The sequence below is a fragment of the Periophthalmus magnuspinnatus genome, chromosome 18 (genome assembly GCF_009829125.3).
Source record: "Periophthalmus magnuspinnatus isolate fPerMag1 chromosome 18, fPerMag1.2.pri, whole genome shotgun sequence".
Classification (NCBI taxonomy): Eukaryota; Metazoa; Chordata; class Actinopteri; order Gobiiformes; family Gobiidae; genus Periophthalmus; species Periophthalmus magnuspinnatus.
In genome coordinates, this window is record NC_047143.1 from 2347688 (window position 1) to 2370177 (window position 22490).

The 22490-nt window shown below is 41.3% G+C and overlaps 1 protein-coding gene across 2 annotated transcripts in view; it reads left to right on the forward strand.

The window, feature by feature from the left end:
* The first annotated feature begins 7141 nt into the window (after positions 1–7141).
* exoc6b (exocyst complex component 6B) overlaps positions 7142–22490 on the forward strand; it is a 131021-nt gene continuing 115672 nt past the window's right edge. The window contains exons 1-6 of one of the 2 annotated variants that reach the window (XM_055229100.1): positions 7142–7347; positions 18556–18721; positions 19560–19607; positions 20772–20862; positions 20990–21035; positions 22145–22349. In XM_055229100.1, the coding sequence (XP_055085075.1) occupies positions 7259–7347; positions 18556–18721; positions 19560–19607; positions 20772–20862; positions 20990–21035; positions 22145–22349 (645 nt within the window). In that variant the 5' untranslated portion in view covers positions 7142–7258. The remainder of the gene's footprint in view (positions 7348–18555; positions 18722–19559; positions 19608–20771; positions 20863–20989; positions 21036–22144; positions 22350–22490) is intronic. The other variant, XM_033983671.2, reaches the window with a different exon arrangement.

Genomic DNA, 22490 nt, shown 5'->3' on the forward strand with positions numbered 1-22490 from the left:
CAGGCCCAAGGAGCAGGAAGGAGCAGCAGACTCCACTGTGGAAAGAAAATGATTAATACCATGTATTTTTAGTAATGCAAGAGAAATGCAAGGGAAAATAAAGTTCTACACGGTAGTAGGACTCCCATACACATGAGGTCTTTCTGTGTGGAGTTTGCATGTTCTCCCTGTGTCTGGCCTTTCCATTTTCCCCCAACTACTCAAAACATTCACAATAGGTAAAATCCTCCAGCTAAGGTAGTCCTAACCAGGACTATAGTGCAAGATCCACAGCAGCATGGATGAATCACATTATTGTCAACTACAAACTTAAGTCAAAGGGGATGGATACTGCTCTTGTTGCACCCCACTCCACCACAAAGATATAGCTCTGTCTTTCCAGGTGTGACTTCCACTCCTCAGGCAAGAATTGGAGCACTGCACCACCATTATAGGCTCCACCTTCCTGCTCCACGACAGTGCCAAGAATAACTCTCTCACCACTCTAGCTCCTTTGGACTGGGCTGAGGCGAGTGAAGATGATTCTGTGGAGGGGGCGAGCCACTATAATGACACTGTTTCTACTTCCTCTGATTCCCAGGCATCTTGCCCCGAACCAGTGGACCTGCTGGGGTTGGTTACTGTGGTCTGGGCCCAGATCATGCTCCCTCTCTAGCCTCCGATTTAGGAACGACTAAAGGACTGGGGTACCTGGAGTGATGCAACGTTTCTCTGGTGGGCCGCCCATCGAAGACTTCGATAACTTCTGTCTGCTTCCATAATCCACCCTCTGGCCCGGCGGGAGACCCATCCTCTTATTGGACAGGGATAGGCAGTACGATGGGGCTCTTGGATCACTGTTATGCTGATGCTAACCAGGTGTTTGCGTTAGCTAACAACATGGCTTTTCTGCTCGGCTCCATTGACCGCATCTATCATGAATGCTCAGAGCTTATGCTAGACGACATCAAAACATAGGTCTGTGCCTCGGTTTGTCCTCTTTGGCAGAGTGGGACTAAAGAAGCATTGCCGATCTGCCTTTCTCCACTGCTTTTCTGTTTGGCCCAACCAATAGCGACGCCCGTAGGTGGGAGGAGCACACACAACATAGAAATGACATTTACCTAACTATAGTTCTGTGAGTGTGTCCGAGCCCACCTACCTTCAGGAGGGTGGAGCACACACTCATAGAACTATAGCTACATCAAATAACTGTAATTTCCTGTATTGCCACATGACGTTAAGTGGAACAGAGTGTTTTCTGTTTGATAGAAGAACTCAGCCTAAATATGCAGAGTTTGTGTCAAATGTGTGAATGAAACAGGGTCTTTAAAAAAGAAATACCTAAAAATAAAAACTGCACAGGGATTTTGCTGATGGTCATGGTGGCGTCTTTCACTTCCTGTGTCCCATTGGTATCGGTCAGAATGATTTGAGACTGGGGCAAATCCTCCATCACCAGCTGCACAGCGTACCTGCCCTGACTGCTCTCACTGCTCGCACCAAACCTTAACAAGCAGGTCTGGGGCAGAATCATTATTGAAGGTTAATGCAAATTCCCTGTAATCGTGATAAAACATGTGCAGAGACTCACCGCCTGCAGGCTGAGCACCGAGGGGGGTGTGCACTCGACACACTCATTTGGATCTATGAGGTCATTTGCAAATCTGCATTGGACCTGGTCTCCATCAGGATCGAAGCTCAACAGAGTGATTTTTCTCCCACAGTTCCAGGGGACTCTGCATAAGGAATAGTGAATTTTCTATTAAATAAAACATTTTCTGGCCTGAAGACTTTATTTGAAAAGACAACTGAAACATGAAATAAGGAGAGAGAGGGACATTCGGCAACTGGTCGAGACCGAAGAGCAAACCCATAAAGGAGAGATGGTACAACCACAAATGTGCAACACCTTAATCCTTTACCGATCAATAAAGCCAAAGTACACCACTGGCAAACACAGAAATAATGAATTTAAGAAGTTATATTTTCTGTCTCTAAACATGTACCTAAAAACAGGCAGAATGGTGGTCTGTGGACATCTGTTGGCTTGTCCAGTGTCAGAGCGACGCCTCGTGTCAACTAGAATGTAGCCTCCAGCTGTGACCACTCCATTCACAATGGGGCTGCTCCACTCGTTTTGAATTGTCCTAAAATCATTTATTTCCATATTTAATTCTGTTATGTTCTTTTTTTTCTTTTATTTAAAAAAAAAATAAACACCGCTCTCATTTTGTGACTTACTTCATTATGAATGGTGCATCTGAAGGAGCTTGCCGGGTCCAGATTGAATCAACTTGACAAAACTCTTCAGTTGAATTGTCAATGACAGTTATTGTGTGTGATATTGTCAAACAACCATCAGAAGGGCAAAAGTTTTTGTTGGCAATACAAGTCTTAGAGTTTGATCTATAGCGAACTGTTATCTGTGTAAAAAGCAGAATTCAATAAAAAAGCCACATTCTGCAAACAAATACATGACAATCTTATTAGTCTAAACTCATTGATTGGTCAAATCCTCCACTAGTGTCCTCTGCAGATTTTCTCCCCAAATGGTTCAGCCCCAAAGCCCCAAAGACATGAAGAAAATACATTTTGACTTCATGGTGCTGCTCACATGACTCCTTCAATATAAAGATTCTATAAAGGCAACATGCTAAGATCTTCCTGAATCTATCAAGTCCCTGCAGCACATACGTGTACGTACCATAACAGATCCGTCCAAATTTGTCCCCAGTCTGTAATAAGTAATGACCTTCCCCTGGTACTCCGAATGCCCCCAGCACAGAGGCAACAGGAGCAGCAGCAGAAGACGCTCCATGGTGGTAACTGACTGCACTTTTACATTTGAACATATTCAAAAGGATGTGCATTAACATATGACCAGGACCGTGACCTGGACGTTTATTTAAATATATGAAAAGTACCGACTAGGCTAGGTCAATTTTATTTGCAATTCTGTGATCATACAGACAGATTCATCCACGGCATTTGATTAATGTTTATTTGAGCATTTGATTAATGTTACAACATCTGGTATTTACAAAAAGACAAGAAAACAATGCCCAAAGAAAGTTATCCGCCTGAACATAGACTGTATAAAGACGTGGACTAATAACGACGTCTCCAGTCAAACGAAGCTCATCAAGGCTAGAAGTTATAGGAGCGAATTTGGAGCCAAGATGCATATTAGGAATTCCATCCGTGAGTATCATAGCAACCTAAAAGCCAATCCGGAGTAAGGCTGTTGAAGGTAACACTCCTTCCTGCATATGCTTGACAACGCTGTCAATCAAACCTGTTGCTAACGCTAGTGGGAGCGACCTCGGGGAAAGAAAGCGCCGGATTTGTCTGTTATTAATGTTTATATCTTGAGTTACGGACATAATAGGGAAATAAAAATAACAAGATCATGTAGAGCGGGTTAATACAAACATTTGAGACCAAAATGACAAGTCTGAAAACAATTAGAGAGACAGGGGCCACAGTTTTCTAATGTAAAGTGAATTGGATCCAGAGTCGATGGAGCTGTAGCGCGGCCATGCTCACTTCCTATTTGGAACATGATAGTTAGCGGGTTAGCTATGTCCGTTTATTTATAGTGGAGCAATAAAGTATTTAGTCTGCCACTATGAGAGACAGAATGCGGGGGAAAGAATCAGAGAAATCACAGTGTAGGTTTTTTAATGAATTAAAAATGAACTGGTAAATTTCTTGGTAAAATAAGTATTTGGCCACCTCTCACAGACCTGTAACTTCTTCTTTACGAGGCTCCTCTGTCCTCCACTCGTTACCTGTATTAATGGCACCTGTTTGAACTCGTTATCAGTATAAAAGACACATGTCCACAACCTCAAACAGTCAGACTCCAAACTCCACTATGGACAAGACCAAAGAGCAAAGGAACCACAAATAAAACTGTAGACACCAGGCCCCGAACACTCAATCTGCAACAGGTAAGAGCTGGAGTGAAGAAATCAACTGTGGAGCAATTATTACAAAATGGAAGACAAGACCACGACCACTGATAATCTCCCTCGATCTGGGGCTCCACGCAAGATCTCACCCCATGGGGTCAAAATGATACAAGAGCAGTGAGCAAAAATCCCAGAACCACACGGGGCGACCGAGTGAATGACCTGCAGAGAACTGGGACCAAAGTAACAAAGGGACCATCAGTAACACACTACACCACCAGGGACTCAAATCCTGCAGTGCCAGACGTGTCCCCTGTGAAGACAGGACATGTCCAGGCCCGTCTGAAGTTTGATAGAAGCATTTGGATGATCCAGAAGAGGATTGGGAGAATGTCATATGGTCAGATGAAATCAAAAATACAACTTTTTGGTAAAAACTCAACTTGTCGCATTTGGAGGAGAAAAAATGCTGAGTTGCATTCAAAAAACACTACTGTGAAACATGAGGGTGGAAACATCATGCTTTGGGGCCGCAAAGGGACCAGGACGACTGATCCGTGTAAAGGAAAGAATGAATGGGGCCATGTATCATGAGATTTTGAGTGAAACCTCCTTCCATCAGCGAGGGCATTGAAGATGAAACGTGGCTGGGTCTTTCAACGTGACAATGATCCCAAACACACCGCCCGAGCAATGAAGGAGTGGCTTCGGAAGAAGCATTTCAAGGTCCTGGAGTGGCCTAGCCAGTCTCCAGATCTCAACCCCCTAGAAAATCTTTGAAGGGAGTTGAAAATCTGTGTTTCCCAGTGTCAGCCTCAAAACATCACTGCTCTAGAGGAGATCTGCAGGAGGAATGGGCCAAACTACAGCAACAGTGAAAACCTCATGGAGACTGACAGAAAAAAGTTTGACTTCTGTTATTACCAATAAAGGGTATATACCAAAGTATTGACATGAACTTTTGTTATTGACCAATTACTTATTTTCCACAATAATTTGCAAATAAATTCTTTAAAAATCACACAATGTGATTTTCTGGATTTTTTTCCTCATTCTGTCTCTCATAGTTGAACCTATGATGAAAATTACAGGCCTCTCTCATCTTTTTTAGTGGAAAAAACTTGCACAGTTGGTGGCTACTTTTTTGTTCCACTATATACAGTCAATGTGTCTACAGCATAAACATATTAGGACTGTACTCCTTTAGTTATAGTTATCGATGGAGCCTTAGCCGACCAAACTTTGACTAAACTTTATTGGTCAAATAAAGGTTTTATTTAAATTATTAGGATTTTTATGGGACAACAGCATCAACAACAAGGTATGTAGTGGGTAAGTTGAAGGTCTGGAAATGAATGAGTTTAAACTGTGCTGCATTTTTTTCATATAAAATGGTTTCCTAGTTCTGTATAATAGTTATACAATCGTTGTTTTTGCATGAACTCCCATGTTTGTGAGTGCAATGTGGGTCAGATACATGGTCAGATCATAGAGATACTGTATGTCAGATATTGCCAAATGTGAATCACCAATAGCTGAGTCAAATTCAGCTTAGGAAAGTTACAGCCTGACTATTCATTATTTACATAGACGATCTACTGTGAATGTCTGTGTAATCCCTCAGTCGTCCAGGTCTGATCCAATGCAAAAGACCAAGTTTAAGTCTGTCACTGGACAAATCGTTGTAGGAGTGAAGACGTTTCACTCATTGCTCATCCAGGCCGCTTATTCAGGTCTGGTCAGATTACTGATGGACACCGCCTTATATCCGTCTGAAGGGAGGAATGGGGGAATGAGACATAATCACTCACATCTATGATTCCATCCTCAGACCCAAAGCAAACAGAAACAAAAGAGAACAATAGGAGGCCCATTAAAGCTTGAATAGGTTTGTTAAGGCTGAAACTGGAGACAATAGATGTTTACAGTTTCAGTGTAGTAGGTAAGGCAAGGCAAGTTTATTTGTACAGCACAATTCGTACACAAGGTAATTCAAAGTGCTTTACATAATAAGATAAAAAACTTTCCTGTCACTTTACTATGTCTAATAAAAGTCCATCAGTCCATGTTTCTTTTGTCATCATAAAATTACCATTAAAGGAGAAGAGTGCAGAATAAAACCCTTTCAGTCGTACGCACAGCTAGTAGTAAGTAGTAACCCCCCCTTTCCCATAGATGTAAGTCAGTGTCCACCAGAAATCTGACCAGAACTGAAGAAGCAGCTTGGACGAACAAAACGTCTTCACTCCTACAACGATTTGTCCAGTTGACAGATTAAAACTTCACCTTGAGCTACGGATCAGACCTGGACGACTGAGGGATTACACAGACATTAACAGTTGATGTTCTATGTAAATAATAAACAGCCAGGACCGGCCATAGCTTTCAGGGGGGCCCTAAGCTGAATTTGTCTCTGGGATGTATTGGTGATTCACATTTGACAACTTTATGACTTTGCTCTCATCACCTTGACCAGTCGTCCGTGTGATCCATCAGTCGTCCAGGTCTGATCCATCGCAAAGGACGAAGTTTAAATCTGTCAACTGGACAAATCGTTGTAGGAGTGAAGACGTTTCGCTGCTCATGAAGCTGCTTCTTCAGTTCTGGTCAGATTTCTGGTGGACACTGCCTTATATCTGTCTGAAGGGAGGGGCTAACTACACTAAGACTGTAAACAGCTATCGTCTCCAGTTTTAGCCTTAACTATTCAACCTTTAATGGCCCTACTATTGTTCTCTTTTGCTCTGAGGATGGAATCTGTGAGAGATTATGTCTCAGGTCCCCATTCCTTGACCAGTTGTTTTTGTGTTTATATGACCAACATCAGACTGAAAACGTCCGGAATGTCACGACTACTATAGCCACAAAAACAGTTGGATAAACAGCTAAACATCTTCACTCCTACTTTTTGTCCAGTTGACAGATCTACTGTTAATTACAAAAATAAGTCTCTTTAGCTCAGGGGTGTCAAACTCAAATGCGTAGTGGGTCAAAATTTAAAAAGCTGACATAAATCCACGGGTTAACTGAGTATTTATCGAAAAATTGATACAGGTGTCCAGATTTAATGCACAATTGATGATCTCACGGGCCAAATATAATCAAACCGTGGGCCAGATTTGGTCCCCGGGCCTGAGTTTGACATATATGCTTTAGCTCCATGGTGGGGTCCTTTTTTTTGGTGCCCTTACCCGGCCTCACCCATCTCCAGCTCCGCCCCTGTCAGTGTTCCTCCGCACCACCAGCCGGTCCACCCCAGTTCTCCCCCCAGCTCTACCCGGGTTCAGCGCACTCTGACCCGGCCACAGCAGCACCAGCGCGCCCCGTTACACCTCCACAGCCCCGGAGCACCAACATGCGGCATGGCGAGCGTGGAGACAGCCGCCGAACACGAACGAATCCTGCGGGAAATCGAGAGCACAGACACGAACTGCATCGGTCCCACGCTGCGGTGAGTTGCGGTTGTGTTAGCGGGGAGTCGTTGCTCGTTACCCCGGGGTGAGAGGCTCCGTGCGCGGCTTGCGTCAGCGGGGGGAGTCGGTTAGCATCTGGTTAGCTTCAGGTTAGCCGAGCTCAACTCTTCAAACTTGAGCAATCTTTGGACAATTATCGGGAAACTGACTGTCTGTTTCTGTCTGAGCAGCCCGTTTAACACGATCTTTACTATTTTTAAACTGACTAACATTAGCATTACAAACATTTACATTTTTATCCAGGAAATGCTAACTTGTTGTCCATGGGAATTTGCCAAAGTTGTGCTAATGAGCTAATGCTGCTAACATGATTATGATTCTGCTCAGGTCATGTTTTTGACAGGTGAATTGCGCCTCGTTTTTCTTGGTTTTATCCAGGATTTGTACGAATTTAAAGCTCAGTTTGACTTTAGTTAGAATCAGTATTTGTGTAGTTACAAAATTAGGTTCAAATTTGCAGTTTTGACAGTTTATTTCTTACACACAGAACAGCCTTTGTCAGTGCACTTATCTGTAGAGAAGAGGGACTGAGTATATTTAAAAGATCTAAAACTGAATATTGGGCATTACTACTAGTACTACTAGTACTACTAGTACTACTAGTACTACTACTACTAAATGTAAAAAGAAGGAAAACTTACAGAAAAAAATGCAGTACCTCAAAAATAATTGATTACATTAAATTCCCTCAAAGGCATTCTGTCTGCAGCAGTCCTGGTTTAGTCCTGGTTTAGTCCTGGTTTGATCCTTGTTCAGTCCTGATTTGGTTCTGGTTTGATCCTTGTTTAGTCCTTGTTTTTGTCCTGTTTTTGACCTTGTCCTCCTGTTTTAGTCCTGTTTTAGTCCTGTATTAGTCCTGTTTTAGTCCTGTTTTAGTCCTGTTTTAGTCCTGGTTTGGTCCTGGTTTAGTCTTGGTTTGGTCCCGGTTCGGTCCTTGTTTAGTCCTTGTTTAGTCCTTGTGTAGTCCTTGTGTAGTCCTTGTATAGTCCTGGTTTAGTCCTGATTTGGTGCTGGTTTGATCGTTGTTTAGTCCTTGTTTTTCTCTTGTTTTTGTCCTGTTTTTGACCTTGTTTTAGTCCTGATTCAGCCCTGGTTCGGTTCTGGTTTAGTCCTCGTTTAGTCCTGATTTAGCCCTGGTTTAGTCCTGTTTTGGTCCTGCTTTAGCCCTGTTTTGGTCCTGCTTTAGTCCTGGTTTGGTCCTGCTTTAGCCCTGTTTTGGTCCTGCTTTGGTCCTGCTTTAGTCCTGTTTTGGTCCTGCTTTAGTCCTGGTTTGGTCCTGCTTTAGCCCTGTTTTGGTCCTGCTTTAGTCCTGGTTTGGTCCTGCTTTAGCCCTGTTTTGGTCCTGCTTTAGTCCTGGTTTGGTCCTGCTTTAGTCCTGTTTTGGTCCTGCTTTAGTCCTGGTTTGGTCCTGCTTTAGCCCTGTTTTGGTCCTGCTTTAGTCCTGGTTTGGTCCTGCTTTAGCCCTGTTTTGGTCCTGCTTTGGTCCTGCTTTAGTCCTGGTTTGGTCCTTCTTTAGTCCTGTTTTGGTCCTGCTTTAGTCCTGGTTTGGTCCTGCTTTAGTCCTGGTTTGGTCCTTCTTTAGTCCTGTTTTGGTCCTGCTTTAGTCCTGTTTTGGTCCTGCTTTAGTCCTGTTTTGGTCCTGCTTTAGTCCTGGTTTGGTCCTGCTTTAGCCCTGTTTTGGTCCTGCTTTAGTCCTGGTTTGGTCCTGCTTTAGCCCTGTTTTGGTCCTGCTTTGGTCCTGCTTTAGTCCTGGTTTGGTCCTTCTTTAGTCCTGTTTTGGTCCTGCTTTAGTCCTGTTTTGGTCCTGCTTTAGTCCTGGTTTGGTCCTTCTTTAGTCCTGTTTTGGTCCTGCTTTAGTCCTGTTTTGGTCCTGCTTTAGTCCTGGTTTGGTCCTGCTTTAGCCCTGTTTTGGTCCTGCTTTAGTCCTGGTTTGGTCCTGCTTTAGCCCTGTTTTGGTCCTGCTTTAGTCCTGGTTTGGTCCTGCTTTAGTCCTGGTTTGGTCCTTCTTTAGTCCTGGTTTGGTCCTTCTTTAGTCCTGTTTTGGTCCTGCTTTAGTCCTGTTTTGGTCCTTCTTTAGTCCTGGTTTGGTCCTGCTTTAGTCCTGTTTTGGTCCTGCTTTAGTCCTGTTTTGGTCCTGCTTTAGTCCTGGTTTGGTCCTGCTTTAGCCCTGTTTTGGTCCTGCTTTAGTCCTGGTTTGGTCCTGCTTTAGCCCTGTTTTGGTCCTGCTTTGGTCCTGCTTTAGTCCTGGTTTGGTCCTTCTTTAGTCCTGTTTTGGTCCTGCTTTAGTCCTGGTTTGGTCCTGCTTTAGTCCTGGTTTGGTCCTTCTTTAGTCCTGTTTTGGTCCTGCTTTAGTCCTGTTTTGGTCCTGCTTTAGTCCTGGTTTGGTCCTGCTTTAGCCCTGTTTTGGTCCTGCTTTAGTCCTGGTTTGGTCCTGCTTTAGCCCTGTTTTGGTCCTGCTTTAGTCCTGGTTTGGTCCTGCTTTAGTCCTGGTTTGGTCCTTCTTTAGTCCTGTTTTGGTCCTGCTTTAGTCCTGGTTTGGTCCTGCTTTAGCCCTGTTTTGGTCCTGCTTTAGTCCTGGTTTGGTCCTGCTTTAGCCCTGTTTTGGTCCTGCTTTGGTCCTGCTTTAGTCCTGGTTTAGCCCTGTTTTAGTCCTGGTTTGGTCCTGCTTTAGTCCTGTTTTAGCCCTGCTTTAGTCCTGTTTTGGTCCTGCTTTAGTCCTGTTTTGGTCCTTCTTTAGTCCTGTTTTGGTCCTTCTTTAGTCCTGTTTTGGTCCTGCTTTAGTCCTGTTTTGGTCCTGCTTTAGTCCTGTTTTGGTCCTGCTTTAGTCCTGGTTTGGTCCTGCTTTAGTCCCGAGTCTCCTCATACTCTGCCTATAACATGTTGCACTATTATCCCATTAAGACAATAACATAATAATCTATAAATACAATGTTCATCCTCTTGCAGTTTCCCGTGACATAACATACAGTCCCGTGGGGTTTGTTTACCGTGCCACATATCGTCAGACACATTTTATTACTTCTATGATGTAATCTTTTTATTTACTCCAGGCAAACAGAAAGTCTAGGTTTGTGAGGTTGAATTTCACACTTGGCTCTAGTACAAAAAGAGGATTACTTTTGTTGTCTTTTTAAATTATAAAAACATGTTTATTTTCCTTAACGTTCCAGAAGACTAATCCTGAAATGTCCTGACAGGAAGTAGGAAATGACAAAAGTGTTATCAAAAATAGCTAAAATAAAATAGAACGTGCAGTGTTTTTAGTCCAAATGTTTAATAGATTTACTTGTTGTGGACCAATTTAACAAAACCACGAATTAGACTTTTAAAAATATACTCAAATGGAAGAAGAAGATCTAACAGCGGAAAGATTCTTCACAATTTTACTGGAAGAATTCAGCAAATCTTAAAAAGAAGAACAACGTAAACTGCAAAATATCTTGTTTTATTCTGCATAAAAACCGCTAATCCTGCAGTTTACATCTGTACAAACATGTTCTGAAATGTCCCTGTGTGTTAAACGCCCTCTCTATGTGTCGGATGCCCTCCCCGTGTGTGTCAGATGCCCTCCCCGTGTCTCCATGGAGTCTTAATCTGCACGCAAACTGCTAACCCTGACGTTTAGCTCTGCACAAACATGTTCTGAAATGTGATTCTCTTCATTTGTCAGTTCATGTTTCAGCCTTTTGTCAGTTCTTCTGGAGCATTTAAAATACAAACATTGAACAGAACTGTTATTATTAAAACATAAATCACATATAATGACGAAAACGCTGGTCAGAAAAATCGCAGTTTGACGTTTTTCCCTCCCAAATCGTTCGGCCGTAACAGAAAAAAAAGAAATGATGCCGTTCTCTTTTTCAGCTCAAACTCTCAAAGTTTCCAGGCCGCTTTCAAAACTCGGCTGGTTTATTTTCGGAGCATCAACCTCTAAATATATCCCCAAGGAGAGATCTCACAAGTACTTAATATGATCACATGACCAAAGGTGGCGGTGCTGTTCACCACAACTGTCAGAACCAAGACTTTTAACTCCATCAGCGGGAACGGAGTTGTCACGATACTAACATTTTGAAAGTTTATTTTGATACTGACAAATAGACTCGATACTTGACACTGATTCTGACAGTACGAGGATAATTAATGCTCTTTAAAGCGTCCTAAAAGTGATAGAAACAGGAGAAATGGGTGAGAATTTGATCTATTCGTGTAGTTTTTATGGCGCAGTTTTGGATCATTTGGAGCAACAACTTCAATCCGTCTCAAAACTGATTTATTTTAATTAAAGACTTATATTACGCTGTTTTCTGATCTGTTCTAATGTCGTTTCCTCGTCACAAACGGACCTGGAGTTGTGTTTTGTTTCTTTCACACTTCGCTCAAGCTGAAAACACCCTGTTCCACCTTGTGATGTCATCATGTGGCGATACAGGAAGTGCTCCGCTGTGTTTTTAAACCCCACGCACCTTCATTTCTAGAATCATTCGGATCATTTCAGCTCCTGGAGTCGTCAATTTCTACTGAACAAACAGGTAAAAGGAGATGTTAAAACCTGTTAAACTACCACTTGATGACATCACAAGGTGGAACAGAGCGTTTTTGAGGTTTGGAGATGTAACAGACTGATAATAAAGCGTTACTCATGAAACAAAACACAACTCCAGGTCTGTTTTTGAGGAGGTAACAGCGTTAGAACATGACTTAAAGCTCACAAAAGTCTTAATAAAAAACTAAAAAAAAACTAAACTTAATTATGAGTTGTTGAGTTTAAGATATTTTTCTAAACTTTGAGACGCCAGAGTGAAGCTTGTTCGTCATAATTTGGATGTGCAGGGGTATTATTGTTACCCCTCTGACACAAAAGGGGCAATACAAATTTAACTTGGATAAAATAGAGACAGTTTGTTCCAACTTCTGTGTCCAAAATATGATTTCGTAGTTTCAGTTCCAGTTATGCAAGAAGGACAAATATTGCTCAATAAACCTGACTGCAGCAAGTTTTGTTCATGAGCTAAGTAGAGACGACTGTGTGGATTTAAGTTTTGACTTGTGTAGAGACGTGTTTAACTGTTTCAGGGCATCTCCAAAGCTTCAGCTCGACTGGAGTGTCTCGGGTTTGTAGAGGTAGAGGTGTGTTCTCCGGGTTTGTTCTGACTGAACGGGCGTCTCCGGGGGGAGCTCTGAGCGGGTCACTTGGAGATGGTCTGGTTCATCAACGACGACAAAGTGGTGCTGTGTGGTTTTATGTGGATTTATGTGATGACACTCGTCTAATGAGCTGAAAAGTCCTGGTTTAGTCCCTGGTTCTGTCTTTGGTTTAGTCCCTCCTGCTTTTTCAGTCCCTCCTGGTTTAGTCCCTGCTGCTTCGGTCCCTCCTGCCTCAGTCCCTGCTTCAGTCCCTCCTTCAGTCCCTCCTTCAGTCCCTGCCTCAGCCCCTCTCGCTTCAGCCCCTCCTTCAGTCCCTGCCTCAGCCCCTCTCGCTTCAGCCCCTGCTTCAGTCCCTCTCGCTTCATTCCCTCCAGCTTCAGTCCCTCTTGCTTCAGCCCCTCCTTCAGTCCCTCCTGCCTCAGTCCCTCTCGCTTCAGTCCCTGTCTCAGTCCCTCTCGCTTCAGTCCCTGTCTCAGTCCCTCTCGCTTCAGTCCCTGCTTCAGTCCCTCTCGCTTCAGTCCCTGCTTCAGTCCCTCTCGCTTCAGCCCCTGCCTCAGTCCCTCTCGCTTCAGTCCCTCCTGCTTCAGTCCCACCTGCTTCAGTCCCACCTGCTTCAGTCCCTCCTGCTTCAGTCCCACCTGCTTCAGTCCCTCCTGCCTTAGTCCCTCTCGCTTCAGTCCCACCTGCTTCAGTCCCTCCTGCCTCAGTCTCAGCTTCAGCCTCTGTTTCAGCCTGTAGTTGTCATGTGGTTGGTTTGGGAGTGTCGGGCCCCTCCCTGCTGACTCATGTCTGATCTGGGTTAAGAGCGTCTTACACTTCAGTCACAGTCTGTATTTGGCTCTGGAGTTTTCACTGTAGTTTATGATGACTCTGTTTCCTCTGTGGACGTGCGAGTGCTTTGTTTTATTTCACCGTGTGGCCTCGTGTTTCAGGGCTTCAGACTAACCATTTGAGTTGAGTGCACCAGATTTTCATTTGGCTTCACCAGAAACATGATTTGCACCAAAACACAACAAACACAACACTTATTTAAGTAACATTAAGGCCCAAATAACTTCAACTAAATAACTTCATACTATTTGTTTTCTTTAGTAAGTGTGTAGTACAAACTAAATACTTAAAGAAATACTCATTTTATCTATTGAAAGTTGTCTATTCGATCAAATAACAATAAGAATTTACATTTTCTTCAAGTTAAAACAAAAAATGAGTTGAAGCCGATGAGTTGAATTAATAAAAAACTATGAAATAAATATTGGATTAAAAAAAAACTAGTCAAAGTGAGAGGTCTGTGCTTTTTAAGGATCTTTACAGTTCACTCCAGCACGTGCAGAGTGAGGACTCACACTTTCAATAGTTGATCTTTGACGTCTTTTGCTCTGGTTTTATTTTCTTTTTCTTGAGGCGTCGTCTACCTCCTATTTATAACTCCATCCTCAGAATGAAAACAAAACAATAGGGCTAGCCAGTATGCTAATAGCCAGTATGCTAATAGCCAGTATGCTAATAGCCAGTATGCTAATAGCCAGTATGCTAATAAGAGTGAGGGGGCCATTAGGGGCCTGAACAATTATGCGAAATATGACTCAGGCACAGTTCACACTTTGTAGGCAGAATCTAATGAGCTAAACAAACTGTAAACAAACAAACTGTAAACAAACAGAACTGTAAACAAACAGAACTGTAAACAAACAGGTGTGTGTCTGTCGTTAGCTCCTCCTTCACACAGATATAAGTCAGTGTCCAGCAGGAATCTGACCACAACTGAAGAAGTGTCTTGGACGAGCAGCCAAACGTCTTCACTCCTACAACTTTGTGTCCAGTTGACAGATTAGAATTTTTTCTTTTACTAAACACAGTGTGGTGTTTACAATTGTAGGATATGAGAATGAAAATGTAAAGCTCTTCCTCTGTTTGAAAGATTAGCGGTCCCTTTGATCTCTGTGGTCCCTGTGGTTTCTCTGGTTCATATGGTCTCTGTGATCTCTGTGGTCCCTGTGGTCCCTGTGGTCTCTGTGGTCCCCCTGGTCTCTGTGGTTCCTGTAGTCCCTGTGGTCCCTGCGGTCTCTGCGGTGGTCCCTGTGGTCTCTCTGGTCTCTGTGGTCCCTGTGGTTTCTCTGTGGTCTCTGCGGTCCCTGCTCTGACTTCAGTTAAAATCTATTAAAATCACAATCATCCAGTGGCTGTTTATAAGCGTAAAGCGAAGAACTCAAAACGGCGTGTGATCAAACCTGAGACGCTGCAGAGATCTGGATTTCAGCTGCGACTTATACTCAGACACGATTTAAATGTGAAATGTTTTTTTTCTTCATTATTATGCATTTTTCAGCTGGTGCGACTTTTACTCTGGAAAATAAGATTATTTTCATTTAAAAAAAGTTACAAACGCTTCAAGTTTAAACCCCCACATTAAAATCAGCGCAGTGTAAAAACTGGTGATTAAACACATTTTAAAAGTGTGATTCTGATGAGTCTTTTGAACGTTTTGACAGCACTAATATTTTCGTCCCTTTGTTCCGTGTAACTATAACATCACCTCGCGTCCTTGGTCGTCCATTGTGTCGGCGGCGGTGACTTCACTCCGTTGTTATAAATACCCCTGTAGTTTATTTCTCTTTCTCCGTGCGGCGTCTCTCCTGTTACACCTCTGTTTGTCACTCTATTGTGCTTTGGCTTTGGGGCATTTCCTCCAGAACAGGAAGTGCCCGGAGACAGGTGAGGAGGGGGGGGGGGGCGGGAAAACCCCAAAGATAAGACGGGATCAGAGCGACGGGATCAGAGCGACGGACGAGTCAGTTTAGGTGTTTTTAACGAACGGTCTGGAGCGGAGGTCACGCTTTGGAGGAAGTTTTAGTTTGTTTATTTGCGCTAGAGTCTAAAACACATATGTCAAACTCAAGGCCCGGGGGCCAAATGCGGCCCGCCACGTCATTTTATGTGGCCCGCGAGAAGGTGAATTAAGGCTCGACTGTCATTTTAAAATAAGTCTGTGCTGCTTTAATGTTTGTATTGACAATAAACTCATGAGATTTTCCCAACAAGTGACACTGAGAAATATTTGCAAATAATCATCACAAATTGTTCAGGAAGAGGAAAATTGTCGGCGTGGAAGGAAGTTTCAAGAAAGACGCTAAAGGTGAATACAAGTTTGTGCTTTAAGGAGAAAATCTGTGTGTTTTTTGTGTCATGAGGCGCGGTCGGTTCAATCTACGTCGACATTTTGACACCAAACACGGAGCTAAGTGTGAAAAAGTGAGTCTGCGAGAAAAACAACAAACTGTCCAATAATTAAAAGGCTAAAAAAGTCTGTTTTTGAAGCAGAGCTGAAGAAAAATGTCACTTTATCAGGAAATTCACAAACACAGAGACGTAATATTTGCAACTTGAATAAGTAATAAACACAGAAACAGTTATTTAACAAGTTTAAAATGAGTTTCATTTATTTTACATGACATTTCTTTACATTTAGTGACATTTATCCTGCCACAGTCACATCCGGCCCATTTTGCTGATGTGGCCCTCGGTGAAAATGAGTTTGACGCCTCTGGTCTAAAAAGTATGTTTGTTTCCATGGCAACGTGGTTCCTCGGGGCTTTAATTTTCCACAGTTATCGATGACCAGGCCTGTCACGATAACACGCTGAAGTAAATATAGATGATAAACACATTTTCAACCCGAAAAACTGTTTTAAATTTACAATATTGTTTAAAAATATGAATAAAAATGTCAGACAAGTTATTAATTCAACCTTTTATGACTTAAATCTGATCATAAAACAAAAAAAATAACCCAAAATTTACCACTTGTGCGAAGAAAATGTAGAAAATATGACTAGGCCTGTCACGATAACACATTTTAAAGTTTGATATATGAAGTAAATATAGACGATAAACGATAATATTAAAACTAATTTATGCCACTGACGCAATTTAAACCCCAAAAATTGTTCTAAATCTACAATATTGTTTAAAAATGAAGAATGAATGAGATGCTTAAGTGCTGTTTGTGTCTGTATTGAGTCAAATAAGTTATTAGTTCAACCTTTTACGGCTTAAATCTGATCATAAAACCAAAAAAATAAACAAAAATGTAAAGAAAATGTACACAAGATAAATATTAACCAAAAAATATTGTTCTATCTTCCATTTACTGAACGATAAGTCAATATAGTGATTATTTTGGCCTAAATATGACAAAAAACAAACAAAAAACGACTATATTATTGCCTTAAAATATTAATCATACAACAATTATATTAGGAATTCTGCCCACGAGTGTCATAGCAACCGACGGGCCAATCAGGAGCGAGGCTGATGGAGACAGTGTTGTGGAGAAATTATTATAAATCATAATTATTTGTGAAGCTCGGTGAGTTTTTAAATATAAAAAAAAAGGTTTATTCTTTGTTACAGCAGATACAGACAGGACAGGACCCCGACTTTTTAGCTTTTCGGCGTCTCGAGTCTCTCCTCCTCCGAGTATTTAGACCAGAATGACAAAGCTACGTCCGTTTCAAAGCGGAGTGACTTTTGTTTCACGCCCACGAGATAATGAACGTTTATGCTTAGACCGGTCGGACAGCGAGTTTCCTGTGGGGCGGAGACACGGACGCAACATGAATATACTTACATTTCAAATTACACACTGCTGGTTTAGCACAGAGCGGGCGCTTAGCAACTGTCAATCAAGTCTGTTGCTAATGCTAACGCTAACGGATTTGTCTGTTTTTAATCTTGATTTACAGACACGATAGAATCAGAATCTTCAGACTTTTATTGCCTTTAACTCACAAACTAGGAACTTAAGTGATAAAGTGCAGCATAAAACACTGAATAATAATAATATAAAAAAGTAGAAATATGTAGTTATTATAAATACAAATAAGGGCATGCATAAAGTAAAAAAAAAAAGATATAAAAATGATAAATGATAAAATAGTCCTAGAGGTAGATATATACAACAACATTAGAAAAACAGTGCAAACCTGAGTTTATTAAGGTGAACGGTTTTATAAAGTGTTTGTAAAGTTTAGTGCAGATATTATAAAGTGTTTATAGTGAAATAGTGAAATAAAAACCCCAGGATCATGTAGAGGATTAATATGAACATTTAAGACTAAAATGAGTCTGAAGCAGCAGGTACAGAGAGAGGACACAGTTTTACTAAAAAAGAAAAAAAAAAACAAGAAAAAAAAACCCTCAAAATAACTCATAAAAAAATACAAATAAAATTAATAAAAAAATAAAAACAAAATAATAATAATAATAAATAACTCAATATAATAAAGCATAAAATAAATCAACTCAAAATAACTAAAAAAAAACAAAACAACAAAAACTCACAATAACTCAAAAAATGAAGAAAATAAACCAAAAAAAATTATTATAAACTCAAAATAACTAAAATAAATAAATTAAATAAATAAATAAATAAAAAAACAGCAAAAAAAAAAAAAGAACCTAGGATCATGTGGAGGGTTAATACAAACATTTAAGACCAAAATGAGTCTGAGAGCAGCAGAGACAGAGAGGACACAGTTTTACTAAAAAAAAAAAAAAGAAAAAAAACAACCTCAAAATAACTCATAAAAAAATAAATCGATATAACAAATCATAAAATAACAACTCAACTCAAAATAACAAAAAAAAAACCCCAACAAAAACTCAAAATAACTCAAAAAATGAAGAAAATAAACAAAAAAATAAATAAAATTATAAACTCAAAATAACTAAAAAAAAAAAAAAAAACCCCACAAAAAAAACACAAGAAAACCCTTAATTTAAATAAAAAAAAAATAGAAAAATGAACCTTGGATCATGTAGAGGGTTAATCTGAACATTTAAGACCAAAATGATGAGTCTGAAGCAGCAGGTACAGAGAGAGGGATTTTTCAATGTAAAGTGAACTGGAACCAGAGTCAACGGAACCGGAAGTGCGCACATGATCACTTCCTGTTTGTAACGCGGTGGCTAGCATGTTAGCTCTGTCCATTTATATAAACAGTCTGTGGACCTAACCGCCCGTCTGCCGTCCTCAGGTCCGTGTACGATGGGCAGGAGCATGGCCTGTTCATGGACAAACTGGACGTGCGGATCCGGAACCACGACCGCGAGATCGAGAAGATGTGTAACCACCACTTCCAGGGATTCGTGGACTCCATCACCGAGCTGCTCAAAGTGAGAGGGGAGGCGCTCAAGCTCAAGGTGAGGAGCAAACGCACAAGTCTACACAGGAGGACGGGGCGGGGGGTCATGTTTTCCATCAATTGAAATGAAATCACGATATTATTGTGAGATTTTCTGTTTTATATTTTACAAAAAGGGTTAAAAAAGCCCATATTACGCTATTTTCTGATCTGTTTTAATGTCGTTTCCTCGCCACAAACGGACCCGGAGTTGTGTTTTGTTTCGTTCACACTTCTCTCAAGCTGAAAACACTCTGTTCCACCTTGTGATGTCATCATGTGACGATACAGGAAGTGCTCCGCTGTGTTTTTAAACCCCACGCAACTTCATTTATAGAATCATTCGGATCATTTCAGCTCTTGGAGTCGTCAATCTTCTACTGAATTAAACGTAAAAGGAGCTGTTAAAACCTGTTAAACTACCACTTGATGACATCACAAGGTGGAACGGAGCGTTTTTGAGGTTTGGAGATGTAACAGACTGATAATAAAGTGTGTGAATGAAACAAAACACAACTCCAGGTGTGTTTTTGAGGAGGGAACAGCGTTAGAACACGGCTAAAAGTTCACAAGAGTCGAGTTTGCGTCACTTTTAACTGTTTAACTGTTTGCGAGTTTTATTTTTTGGAAAAGTTGTTTGTTAAAAGCAGAAAAGCAAAAATAACATTACGTAAAGGTTCAAAATCAAAAGTCAAGATTGAGCTGCACAATGTGTTTTATTATTAATTATATCAAAGTCTGTTGTCTCGTCTCGTTCTCGTGGAAATGGCGTCTCATCTTCTTCTAGATAGTTTTGTGTATTATGTAAATATGTGTGTATTTTGTGTGTAAATGTGTTTTTTTTTCTCTTTGTTTAGAGTCAAGTCACTGAAACCAACAGGCGTCTGCAGGAGGATGGAAAAGAGGTGAGCAGGAGGGGACAGGGTTTATCAAAACGACATTTTCAGCTAAAAAATAGACTTAAATTAAATAATGTTTTTTTAATTTTGGATATTTGTATTTTTTTACTTAAAGGGCCCATTTTATGCTATGTTCTGATCTGTTCTAATGTCGTCTCCTCGTCACAAACACACACTGTGTTTTGTTTAACGCACAAACGCTGCAGATTTAGGATGAGTTCGTTGATGGTCGTACAAGGCAGAATAAGAACGACATTAAAATTACAATACGAACAAATCAAAATGTAAATAATCATAAAATTAACATTAAAGGAGAAAAGTGCAGAATAAACCCCAGTCAGTCTCGAGCACAAATAAAACAGAAGAGTCTGAGTCTGGAGTTAAACTTTGTCAAAGTCGAGGCCTGAGCCACATCAGGAAGAGAGAGAAGTTTAAACTGAACAAACTGAAACACTGATTCAACAGGTTTAGTCCTGGTTTAGTCCTGGTTTAGTCCTGGTTTAGACCTGGTTTAGACCTGGTTTAGACCTGGTTTAGACCTGGTTTAGACCTGGTTTAGTCCTGGTTTAGACCTGGTTTAGACCTGGTTTAGACCTGGTTTAGACCTGGTTTAGAACTGGTTTAGTCCTGGTTCAATCCTGGTTTAGTCCTGGTTTAGTCCTGGTTTAGACCTGGTTTAGACCTGGTTTAGTCCTGGTTTAGAACTGGTTTAGTCCTGGTTCAATCCTGGTTTAGTCCTGGTTTAGTCCTGGTTTAGTCCTGGTTTAGTCCTGGTTTAGTCCTGGTTTAGTCCGGGTTTAGTCCGGGTTTAGTCCGGGTTTAGTCCTGGTTTAGTCCTGGTTTAGTCCGGGTTTAGTCCTGGTTTAGTCCTGGTTTAGTCCGGGTTTAGTCCGGGTTTAGTCCGGGTTTAGTCCGGGTTTAGTCACATTCTAACATGGACATAAATCACGAGTCATTTTTCCATAATATCAGACCTTTTTTTAAAACCTTGTCCCTTTACTCCGGTCGTGCATCTCTATAAACTTTAACCATCTCCATGCAGAATGTTCTGAAGTATGGCTTTAAGCTTCTATTTCCACAGTATCATGCAGCTGACTAAAGCTAAAGTTACGCGGTGTTGCTTTTTTATAATAATCCGTCAGTTTGAAGTGTCTGTGTTTTTGTTTACAGTTGATGAACTCGATGGAGGAGCTTCAGCGGTGCAGAGTTCAACAGAGAAACATCGCCACGACCATCGACAAACTGACACACTGTCTCCCAGGTAACGGATTTAAAACGTCCACATTTTAATCTGGGATAAAAAACAAAACACAAAAACTAAACCAGTCGACGCCGTGTCCAGTGTGTGACATCAAACAGTTAAAATGATAAATGTTTTTCTGTTTCAGTCCTGGAGATGTACAGCCGACTACAGGAACAGATGAGGGCCAAAAGGTGTCATTTTGACTTTTTTTTTTACTCTTAAGAACTGCTCATCATTTTTCATATCCATAAATTGCATTAAATTGCGTTAAATTGCGTTCATTTAAACTCTTAATAGTAATAAACTAACTTAATACTTTCCATCCGTTTCACTCTTTCACCACTAGAGGGAGACATAGTATTGGGAATGTTTTTAAACCGTTCCCTTTTCCTTCTATTTCGAGCCTTTAACGGTAAAACCAGGTTCGATATTTAAAATAATTCAAAAGTTTAAGTTGATAAATAAACTTTACACTTTCTTAAAATCAACAAACGAGGCCTAACTGTTTGAAACGACTTTAAATTATTCAGTTTGTTTGTAAAAAAAAAAAAAAGGGTGTTACGCGAAATAATGTTTTTCTTGATCATGTTATAATGTTCCCTCATCAAAAACGTGTCTGAAGGGGTTTTCCATGCATGTTTAAGTAATCTAGAGATCTCTCCCGGGCCCTATTCAAACCCTATTTACCGTTAGCTGTACGATTCTGTACGAGGCTCCGCCCACAAGCCTCTGTTTTCAGTAAATAAAGTATTAATATGTTTAGTAAGTTTCATTTTCGTTTTGAGTCCCTTCACTCTCTGTGCTAAGCCCCTCCCCCTTCAGAGCGACATCGCAACACAATCAGCCGCGTCCCGCTAATAAAACTACTGCACATCACACCAGGTTTGTGAAGTCGTAGTGCACAGTTTTGTATCATGTTTTTGTAAATTTATGTAGGATTGTCGTCGTGTGGAGCGTGGGGGATGTCGGCTTGTGGGCGGAGCCTCGTACAGAATCTTACAGCTAAACGTAAAGGAGAGTTTGAATAGAGCCTGGGAGAGATCTCTAGATGACTCAAACACGCACGGATGACTCTAAAACCTCTTCAGACGTGTTTTTGACGAGGGAACAACGTTAGAACATGGAAGAAAGCTTAAAAAAAAGTTGATTTTGTGTAATACCCCCTCTTTAAAAGTGAATTATAGACACAAAAAATGCATAATATTCCCGCTTTAAATGTGCCGTAGTTTATATTTCAGCGATTCCTGCGTCCTTACGGTATTCCTCTGTTATGTAATTGTTATTCCGTGTTGTTCTTCAGGTACTACCCGGCTCTGTGCACTCTGGAGCAGCTGGAGCAGACGTGCCTCCCCCGTGTGGAGCAGTACCGCTTCTGCTCCATCATGTCCCAGAACATTCCCAAACTCCGAGCCCTGATCCGGGACACGGCCATGGCGCAACTGCGGGACTTCCTGGAGAGCATCCGGAAGCACTCGGATAAGATCGGAGAGACGGCGATCAAGCAGGTGAGGGCGGTGGGAGGGGACAGGTGCTTCAGGTCCTTCAGGTCGTGGTGATCGTTAAATCCACTTCTCACTCGGTTTATGAAGCTGGAACGATGTTTTTTGGAGTCGGTTTTTCCTCACGTGAACATTTTCTTTCCACTT